At 45.5% G+C, this 11,548-nt stretch overlaps 1 protein-coding gene across 1 annotated transcript; it reads left to right on the plus strand.

The window, feature by feature from the left end:
- The first annotated feature begins 10,446 nt into the window (after positions 1–10,446).
- On the plus strand, positions 10,447–11,223 carry LOC136459498 (uncharacterized). The gene is made up of 2 exons (XM_066459348.1): positions 10,447–10,569; positions 10,840–11,223. The coding sequence occupies exons 1-2, from the start codon at positions 10,447–10,449 to the stop codon at positions 11,221–11,223; spliced, it is 507 nt and encodes a 168-aa protein (XP_066315445.1).
- The last annotated feature ends 325 nt before the right edge of the window (positions 11,224–11,548 follow it).

Below are 11,548 nucleotides of genomic sequence, written 5' to 3' on the forward strand. Positions count from 1 at the left end.
CTTCGAAAACCTGAAAAGATGGAGGAGGAAATTGAACCCAAACAAGTATGTATTCGGAGTGCCTTCAGGACAACTACTCGGATTCTTGGTCAGTCATCGTGGAATAGAAGTAAGCACCAAGCAAATTCGAGCCATAACAGAGATGGGCCCTCCTCGAAATGTCAAAGATGTGCGGAAGCTAACAGGCTGCATGGCGGCCCTAAATCGTTTCATATCAAGACTGGGCGAAAAAGGGTTACCTTTCTTTAAATTGCTAAAGAAGACAGACAAGTTCGAGTGGACAGAAGAAGCCAATGAAGCTTTCAAGAAGCTCAAGGCATACCTCACCTCCTCACCCGTTCTCACACCTCCGAAGAAATATGAAGACATGATGTTGTATATTGCGGCAACTTCTACTGTGATCAGCACTGCGATTGTCATAGAAAGAGAAGAAGAAGGGCGTACATATAAAGTACAATGCCCCGTATACTACATCAGTGAAGTACTATCAGAATCAAAAATCCGGTACCCGTATGTTCAAAAACTACTCTACGCCCTACTAATCACTTCACACAAGCTTTGCCACTATTTTGAAAGCCACAAGATTACCATGGTGACAGATTTCCCACTCAGAGACATCCTACACAACAGAGATGCAACAGGGTGCATATCTAAGTGGGCAGTTGAACTTGGTGCTCTCAATATCGGTTTCACCCCATGGAAGGCAATTAAATCTCAAGCCCTGGCTGATTTTGTTGTCGAGTGGACAGAAATTCAATAACCTATGTCAAATACCATCCTCGATCATTAGAAGATGTACTTTGATGGATCACTCAAGCTAGGCGGAGCCAGTGCAGGTGTTCTCCTCATTTCTCCAGATGGAAAACAACTCAAGTATGTCCTTTAGATACTATGGCAAGCTACAAACAATGAAGCAGAATATGAAGCCCTCATCCATGGGCTACGAGTGGCAATTACCCTCGGAATCAAGCGTTTACTTGTATACGGTGATTCAGCAGTAGTCATCAATCAAGTCAACAAAGATTGGGATTGCACCAAAGAAAACATGGGTGCTTACTGTGCTGAAATACGAAAGCTCAAAAAACATTTTCAAAGATTAGAAATTCTACATGTCCTGCGTGATTCTAATATTACGGCAAACGTCCTCGCCAAGCTTGGATTAGACAGGGCGAAGGTCCCACCCGATGTATTAATAGAGGAGTTATCAGCTCCCTCTATCAAACAACCAAGTGAGATAACCCCTAAAATCTCAGCTAAAGGCACCCAAATTTTGGTAATCACCACTTCATGGACCTAGGTTTTTATCGATTACATCAAAGAGAATAAGCTACCAGCGGAAAAAGAGGAAGCTACCATAGTTGTTCACAGAAGCAAGAATTACGTCCTAGTGGGAGACAAGCCCTATAGAAGAGCCGCATCATCAGGAGTACTCCTAAAATGTGTCTCATTTGAAGAGGGCAAAGAGATCCTAGACGAAATACACTCAGGTTGCTGTGGAAATCATGCCGCTTCAAGAACACTAGTCGGCAAAGCATTCCGCACTGGTTTCTATTGGCCAACCGCTTTGAAAGACGTAGAAGAACTCGTCAGAAGATGCAAAGGTTGTCAAATGTTCACAAGACAAGCTCATGTGCCAGCTCACAACCTCATCTGCATCCCACCTACTTGGCCTTTCTCTTGCTGGGGGCTGAATCAAGTAGGACCTCTCAAGAAAGCAAAAGGCGGTTTCGAGTACATCTTCGTAGCAATTGACAAGTTCACCAAGTGGATTGAATACAAACCACTCGCAAAATATAGCGCAGCCAAAGCAGTTGAGTTCATCCAAGACATTATGCACCGCTTCGGCATGCCCAATCGAATCATCACAGATTTGGGTTCTCCCTTCACAGCCATAGAATTCCAAAGTTGGGCATAGGACTGTGGCTTTAGAATAGATTACGCATCAGTTGCATATCTAGAGGCCAACGGATAGGTCGAAAGGGCTAATGGACTCATACTAGCTAGATTAAAACCAAGATTGTATGAAGAACTAGCAGACTATGGATCAAAATGGATTGAAGAATTACCCAAGGTCATATGGGGGCTACGGACTCAAATAAGCAGAGCCACCGGACACTCACCTTTTTTCCTAGTTTACGAATCAAAAGTCGTACTACCTGCCGACTTGATCTAGACATCACCAAGGATAGAGCAATATGACAAAGGAGAAGCAGAACAAACCCGAAGATTAGAGCTCGATAGTATAGAAGAAGTCAGAGTAAATGCTACTTTTCAATCAGCATGATACCTCCAAGGATTAAGACGCCACTACAACAAGAATACCTAGTCTCGATCATTACAAGTCAAAGACCTAGTACTAACAAGAATACAAAAAACCAACGGACGCCATAAACTACTTAGTCCAAGGGAAGGTCCTTTTATCATCACAAAAGTGATCGGACCGGGCACATACAAGTTGATAACTTAAGACGGAAAAGAAGTCAACAATACATGGCACATCAGCCAGCTACGAAGATTCTACGCATGAAAACAACTCAAGGGAAAATATATATACAAGCCACAAGAGATCAACGTTCATGATCAACAAAGATAGCGCTCATCAACAACATATGTACTATTATGACCTATCAATATTCATGATCAATAAAGATAGTTCTTTCTTGACAAACATATGTCTTATTATGGCATTCCCCGAGTTGTTTCCAATGAGCACCAAAAAGCAAAATGGCTGAAAAGACGCCTGAGCATACCGACTGAGAGCAAAAGAGCTAAAAAGATGCTTAAGCCTGCCGATGAGGGTAGCTAACAAGCTAACACCCAAAACAAAAAACAAAATGGCTAAAATGACGCATGAGCATACCGACTGAGAGCAAAAGAGCTAAAAATATGCTTGAGCCCGCCGATGAGGGTAGCTAACAAGCTAACACCCGAAACAAAAAGCAAAATGGCTGAAAAGACGCCTGAGCATACTGGCCGAGAGCAAAAGAGCTAAAAACATGCTTGAGCCCGCCGATGAGGGTAGTTAATAAGCTAACACCCGAACAAAAAAGCAAAATGGCTGAAAAGATGCCTGAGCATATCGGCCAAGAGCAAAAGAGCTGAAAACATGCTTGAGCCCGCCGATGAGGGTAGCTAATAAGCTAACACCCGAACAAAAAAGCAAAATGGCTGAAAAGACGCCTGAGCATACCGGCCGAGAGCAAAAGAGCTGAAAACATGCTTGAGCCCGCCGATATTAGCTAACATCCAAACCAAAAAGCAAAATGGTTGAAAAGACGCCTGAGCATACCGACCGAGAGCAAAAGAGCTGAAAAGACGCTTGAGCCCGCCGATGAGGGTAGCTAATAAGCTAACACCCGAACTAGAAAGCAAAACGACTGAAACTAAGCCTGAACATAAATTAGAGCAACTTCAAGATAAGACCCTCCAGCTCCTTGATCCAGATAGCAAGAGGCTCGAGGGCTACACCTGAATGGGGCTACACTCAGAAGATCCCAAGAAGCGCTATACGATTTTGCTCAAGAAAGCACTCAGACGATGCTTGTTCCTGCTCAACAAGACTTGAAGGAACAAGATGAGGCTTCTAGAGCTCTACCATGAAGCGCTCGGGGGCTTGTCGATCCTAGGATGTTTTTGCAACCAGAGATAGGACTAGATGCTGACCACACTCCGAGTTAAGCTAAAAAGAAGAAGCTGGAGATGTCCTAAGTCTTTTCAGTACTAACAAGAACACAAAGTTTATCGAGACAACGATCTATACCGAGTTGTTTACAAGTCATAGATGAAAGCCAGACAAGCACTCGACAAATCAAGGAAGTCTGTCGAGACATCAATCTACATATACCGAGTTGTTTACAAGGCACAAACGAAAGCCAGAAAAGCACTCGACAGATCAAGAAAGTTTGTCAAGACAGCGATTTACCTAAGCTGAGTTGTTTACGAGACAAAGAAATACAGACAAAGAAGACATCAACAAAAAATAAAGAATCTCCATTCAGTTTTCAAGTATAGTGTTTTGTTACAGAAGCTGGAATACAAAGGTTGATTACATCAGGCATTGTCATCAGGAGAAGAAACATCAATGTTAAGATTATCTACAATCTTCCTAGCTAAATCATTGACCTTAGGCTCCAACTTCTCAACAGCATCCATATACTCTTGGCTCTTGGCTTCATCAGCAACCTTGGACAAAGGAAAGTCTGGAGAAAGAACCCGGACCTAGGCAAGAATGTTCCTAGTACAAAGATGGATGCACCGCTTCATGAACTCCTAGAAACGGGTTGGCACTTGGGGAATGAACTGAGCCCAAGAATGACCATCATCTGCTGGAGTCTAGAGAAGGTTGGCTACTGACCAAAAAGACTTCCACAAAGCCTTCTAGTTCTCAGTAGCCATTGCCAACTTGCTAGTCAAGTCCTCAATGGTTTTTTGGGCCTGCACAAGATCTCTGTCAGCTCCACACCTAATCAACTTAGCAAGCGCGAGTTCTTCTTTAGCTTGAGTAATGACCTCCTTAGCCTTATTGTGGCTAGTACAAATGAGTGTCTTCATCTCCTCGATACCCTCCGAGAGCTTCTGCTTTTCAACTCGGAGAGCTAGACCAAGCAACAAAAGACAAGTCAGCAGAAAGGCAAATTTGAATACAAAGGGAAGCGAAAAAGAACTAGCGATACCGTGGTACTCTTTCTTCATGGCTTCCACATTTTTCGAGGCCTCCTAGGTAGCTGCATCCCTCTGATTCTCTACCTCAACTACCCAGACACAGAGAGCCTTCTCCTCCTTCTGATGCGTTTGACGCTTAGTCTCCAACTCGGCCTGACAGAGGTCAAGCTCTGCCTTCTGGGCACTCACCTCGGAGGACAACTTTTTCTTGGTTTTATGTGAGAAAAAGAAGCCGGTATGATCATGAGAAAAAGACTGAGCAAAAAGAAAGAGAGAAAAACAAGAAATAAGGACAGGAGAAAAATGAACATCCAAAGAAAGAAGTTCAGAAAAACTTACCTAGAGCTTTTCCCCGAAAGAAGTCACGAAGGTCGCTAAGTTTCCCCAGGCGGCAGTTAGCTCCGACAATCGATGAGTGGCATCAAATTGTTGCACCACGTCATCGGCCAAAGGCGGACCACCGGAAGCAAGAAGAGGAAAGGGAGAAGCCGGCCGAGGTGAAGAAGGCACGACCAGGGCAATCTCCTGGGAAGCCACAGCCAACCCCTCAGATGAACCTGCCGCCATGGCCATGGTCACCTCAGGAGTCGGCAAATCAGCAGCTACGGCCTCTATCGCCCTCACAGCCACCTCGGCTACCATGCGTTCTGAGTCCTGAGACTCAGTACGCAAGGGCACACCAGAGGTTTGACAAGAAGTCGACTGGAGGCTTAGGGAAGACGAAGGCCTGAAAGTTGACAAGGAAACTCGCCAATAAGAATAAGAAAAAAGAAGAACAGAAGCAGAGAAATAAAACTAGAATTCACTCACTCAGCTATCTTCTTCTTCATAAAACCAAAAGAAGACCTCGCAGGGGGAACCACAGCAGCAAAACATCGCCACCACCCTACGACAAGAGCGGTGTGGCCAGTACTAGAGCCCCAGAAGAACTCGAACCCGATGACCGCTTGCTACAAGAGAACAAGACCAAAGTCAAAACAAAAAGAGGAGTTCAACAATAGGAAAAGAAGAAAAGAACTCACCGACAAGTAACAAGGGTAGCATCATCATCCTCTTCTTCTTCACTCTCAACCAAGGCCACCATAACGCCAGCTGAAAAAGGACAAAAGTACTCAGTCAAAGATAAAAACAAACAACAAAAGGGCAGCGCGTATTAATATGCTCACCTAAGAGCATGCTAGCTACAACTAGAGTACCTAGATGAGTACTCGACTGGCGAGACTTCTTGGCAGTAGATGGAGCAGAAGAAGAACTATCCGCTCGACCCCTCTTTCTGAAAGTACGAGGAGCTCGAGGAACTAGACAAGGAACAAATTCTTCATATACATCAGAAAATACGGAAGAAACACCAGGAAGCACCATGGTAGTTTGAAACTTACTAGTCAAAGACGCCCTAGCAAGACTACCCCCAGCCTCCACATTGGCAGGGCAATCATCAAGGGGAATTGGATCAGCAAAATTATGCCCCAATTCCTATAAAAGAGTAAAACAACAAGACAAGGAAGATTAAGCAAAAATGGATACAACAAAAGAGAATCAAAAGTACTCGCATAAAGAAAAGAATAACTCATAGCAGGGGGCGGGTTGTTAGCAATGTACTCAAGGACAGCAAGCGGAACGATGCTTACTCCTTTCAGCATCTTCTGAAGATGCTCGAGCACCTCCTCGTCAGTCAACTCAAGGGCAGGGACCATACGAGAAGGGTCCTTCACCCCAGAGTACTCAAAACCGTAATGTTCATGCTCCTTCAAAGGTTGAACTCGGCGATGAAGAAAACTTGAAATAATCCCAAAGCCGGTCAAGCCTTGCTGTTTCAGAGTGCAAATCCTCTCAAGAAAAGGCTTGATCGTCTAGAGCTTAGCAGTCATCACAGGATTCTTTTCCCATTGGTCATTAACCAAGGGACTAGATCTGGAGTGAACGAAAAGAGGAGGAATCAAGTTGGCAGCGTAAAACCAGTCAGCATGCCAATCCCTCATAGAATCAACCAGGTCATAGTCAAAGAATTTGCTCTTAAGACCCTAGCGAAACTGGATCCCGCAGCCACCAAGAACATTGGTGTCATCGCGGCGGGGTTGGGGCTTCAGGCGGAAAAAGTAACAAAAGAGGGAAAGAGAAGGAGGAATTCCAAGGAAAGTTTCGCAAAGATGAATGAAAATGGAAAGATGAAGGACAGCATTGGGAGCAAGATGGTTTGGGCTAATCCCAAAATAGTTGAGAAATCGGTGAAGAAAGGTAGAAGCAAGAAGACAAAGACCGGCACGGATAAAGGAGACAAAAAGAATAATCTCACCGGGACTTAGAGCAGGGACCCGACGCTCGCCTGGAGCTCTCCAATCAGCAAACTCCTTGCTCTAGAGCAGGCCATCACTCACGAGCTCGCGAAGCTGATCTTCAGTTGTTGTTGGAGCCAGCCAGATCTTCTGAGCAACCCTCATCGCCATGAATTCTTGATTTTCAATAACGGAGAGCGATGCTTCCTCATCGACAAAGGTCGCCTAGGACTTACTCGCCGACTTCTTCCTACCCATATACTAGCAAAGGCAATGGGGCACTAAGAATAGAGAAGGCTAGGATGACAACGCTCAGATGACGGCGGCAATGGCGACGGCGGAGTTTCGAAGGCTAGGGTTTCAAGGCAAAGGCAAGGTACCAAAGAAAAGAAAGAGAAAGGCCTTTAAATAGATTTTACACTGGTAAAAACAAGGCCCACCAGGCCCGTTTTACCATGGCATGAGCACGCAACAGTCCATTTACCGACACAACTAAAATGACAGACGGCTCAAATCCACACAACGGTACAGTTCAACGGGCAGATTTCAGACTTATCCATCCCGCACCACAGCGGAGTTATCATATTACTACAAAAAGAACTCAACAACAATAAAGCAAAGAAGGGTTACCTCACAAGGAGCACAACAACCCGATCCTTATAGAAAGAACTCAAAAATCTCATCAACAACTAGGACATCAGGAGAATAAAGAATGACAACTCAGAAGACAAGATTCTTTCCATTATATATGGTTTCAAAAAAATAGAAGATTACACATCTTACAAGACCCAACAAACTCGGTACTATGACCAGCAAGGTAGCAAAGAGGAACCCGGACACAGCTAGGCTCTGGAACGACTACGTATTCCAAATTGCTACTCGGTAGAACAAACCACACTCGGCTACACTATTTTCTTCAAAGGATGGACGCAGTGCATCCAAGGCAAAGATCAGCAGCATGGTGGGACAACATGGAGCAGAGAAGGCCGATAGGCATCTGTCTACCCAAGTCCAATGTGATGCTGGATATGGTGTTGATCTACACCAGACAGTCTCAGGGCAGGCGACAAGGATCAACCCAGAACTGCTAGATGACAGAACGAAGCCCACATCACAAGACTTCCTCCAACTACCGCCATGTACATCCTGGTACATTGCTGCTGTGGGATTAGTCTACCTCTAATCCCTATCACAAGACTTCCTCTAGCTACGATAAGATATACAAGAACTACAGAATACGCTCGGGGGCTGCTCTACTTCACAACTACCATATTCATGACTACAGAGACTTCAGAACAAGCAATAAAATGCTCAATGAATCAAAATAGCACTCTAGGAGGGTATTTATAGACTGAAGGAGCAGTGCACATGGACCAGGAGCACTAATAAAACAAGCCTAACAAAGGACACAGTGAAAAGATAGAACTCAATAATGGAGGACTCAGAAGTGAAGGAATAGTACTCGAAAACGAGCATATTCGGAAGAATATACCAACACTATGCAACTCGTGAACAAACAGCATTTATACTCAACAACCACCATGCAACTACACCTGACAAACAGCAAACTACCAGAGAATATGCCAAGATAGTTTATTTGAGTTATTTTTGAATAAAAGAACCAAGAAATGTGCTCCGGGGCTGCAACAGGAAAGGTTTTCAATTCTTCAAACAACCCAGAATCAAGACCCATGTCACAGAAAAGACTTCTTCAAGGCAGACCACTTTAAGACCTTAAGATAAAAAGAACCCAGAACAAGCCATATCCGAGTTCTTTTTGACCTTCAACGAAGAAACAGAGCAGTTTCAAGACAAGATCCTCTAGCTCCTTGTTCCAAATAGCAAGAGGCTCAGGGGCTACACCAAGATGGATGAACTTTTTTTTCAAAAAAGCACACACCACTCGAAGATCCAAAGAAGCGCTACATGGTTTCACTCAAGAAAGCACTCAAACGACCCTTGTTCCTACTCGACAAGAGGAACAAGACGAGGCTTCCAGATTTCAACCATGAAGTGCTCGGGGGCTTGTCGATGCGGGACCTGCAGGATACCCCGCAAGGAAGAGAGAAGATCTAGTCTAACTAGGATTCTTCCCATGTAATCCTAGTAATAATACTACCCTGTAATCCTACTAGGACTCTACATTGTAAACCGACTAGGACTCTGGCCTCCTGACTATATAAAGGAGGGCAGGGCTCCTTGGATGGGGAGTTTTTTAGAGAGAACAATTATACAACACAACACTTTACAATCAATCCAACGCAAAAGGCTAATGCCGACTGGACGTAGGGCTATTACTTGATCACGATCGAGGGTCCGAACCAAGATAAATTGACTGTCTCTTGCATTTACCGTCGAGTTCTGCATACGCTGAAGCCAAACATACTGCCCCGGGTACCCCTGTGGTAGGCTATCGGTGGTCAAACAACGACACTCACCTCCGATCATGACCGCACCCCAAGACGGTGAAACCCTGCTAATCTATATTGTGGTGACCAACCGGGTGGGCAGCACGGCCATCATTATCGAGCATGAAGAGGCTGGACATGCATACAAAGTCCAACGCCCGGTGTACTTCATCAGTGAGGTCCTGAACGAGTCTAAAACTCACTATCCTTAGGTCCAGAAGCTGCTCTATGCCATCCTGATCACATCCCACAAGCTCCACTACTACCTCAAGACCTAACCCATAGCAGTGGTTATCGAGTACCCACTCGGTGACATCCTCCGCAACAAGGAAGCCAGTGGCCGCATCATTAAATGGGCAGTCAAGCTCAGCACCTACACCATCGAGTTTAGGCCACACCAAACGATCAAGTCGCATGTGCTCACCAATTTCATCGCTGAGTGGACGGATATGTAGAGCCCTATCCCGGTCGATCATCCCGAGCACTAGACCATGTACTTCGATGGATCCCTCAATCTCGATGGAGTCGGGGCAGGCATATACTTTATTTCCCCATCAGGGGACAAACTCTGCTACATCCTCCGTATCCACTTTCAGGCATCCAACAATGTCGCGGAATACAAGGCGGCACTACATAGTCTCCGTATAGCCATAGAGCTCGGTGTCAAGCGCCTCATGGTGTATGGTGACTCTACACTCGTAATCAACCAACTCAACAAAGACTAGAGCTATACTAATGAGAAGATGGATGCTTATTGTGGGGTGATAAGGAAACTCAAAGACAAGTTCTACAAAATCAAATACCATCATGTGGTTCAGGCTGACAATCAAGCAGCCAATGAGCTGTTGAAGGGAGGGTCAACCTAAGCAGAAGTTCTAGCCAGAGTGTTCATCTAGGACCTTGTGACCCCTTCCATCAAGCAGGGGCAAGAAGGTGTGGAAGAAAAGCCACCCGCTGAATAGATAGTCACAATGGTTCCTAGGCCGAGCAGCGATTGGAGGGTTCCTTTCATCAAATACCTAACCTCTATAGATGTCCTGACTGACAACACTAAGAGAGAGTGCCTTACCCGCCATAGCAAGCATTACATCCTAGTTGATGGAATGCTGATGCGCGAGAATTCCAAGGAGGAGCTACTCCAAAAGTGTGTCTCCAAGGAAGGAGGAAAGATGCTCAAAGAAATCCACACCGGCACCTGCGACGACCATGCAACCTCTAGAACACTGGTTGGCAAAGCCTTCTAAGCTAGTTTCTATTGGCCTTTAGCCATCGCCGATGCGGAAGCACTTGTTCGCCGGTGTGAGAATTGCTAGTTTTTCGCTAAGCAAATCTATGTCCCCGCCCAGGCCTTACAAACGATTCCTGCTTCTTGGCCCTTCACATGCTGGGGACTGGATATGATTGGGCCATTCAAACCTATGCTAAGAGGATTCCGCTGGGTCTATGTCTGCATCGACAAGTTCTCTAAGTGGATTAAATACAAACCCCTTGTCTAGGCAACAGCAAAGAAGGCAGCTAAGCTGCTTAACGACATCATACACAGGTTTGGCCTGCCAAAGAGTATCATTACCAACCTAGGGTCCACATTCACTGAAAGTGACTTCTTGGATTTCTACGACGAAAGGTTCATCGCAGTCAAGTACGTCTCGGTGGCACACCCTAGGGCCAACAGCCAGGTCGAACGCGCCAACAGCATAATTCTAGATGCATTGAAGAAGAGGCTCTATGAGAAGGAGCGGAAGCACCTGGGCAAATGGCTCAAGGAATTGTTGGTCGTGGTCTGGGGACTAAGGACCCAACCCAGTCGTAACACCGGTGTCTCCCCATACTTCATGGTCTTTGGCTCCAAGGCCGTTTTACCTACCGATGTCGCCTTCTAAGCACCTAGGGTGGAGCACTACGACGAGGAGAATTCTGACCAAGCTTGGGCCGATGATATCAATCGTTTAGAAGAAGAGCGCCTGGTCACGTGTGTTCGGACGGCAAAGTACCTCAATGGCCTACGTAGATACTACAACAGCAATGTCGATGATAGGTCCTTCATGGTCGAAGACTTAGTACTCCACAGGAAACAGAAGATAGAAGGCATGCATAAGCTCTCGTCACCATGGGAGGGCCCCTACATCATCAAGGCAATCACCTGACCAGGGTCTTATAGACTATGCGACATGGACGAAGTAGACGTCCCAAACTCCTGGCACATTG

Source organism: Miscanthus floridulus, chromosome 1 (assembly GCF_019320115.1).
Source record: "Miscanthus floridulus cultivar M001 chromosome 1, ASM1932011v1, whole genome shotgun sequence".
In the NCBI taxonomy this organism is placed as follows: domain Eukaryota; kingdom Viridiplantae; phylum Streptophyta; class Magnoliopsida; order Poales; family Poaceae; genus Miscanthus; species Miscanthus floridulus.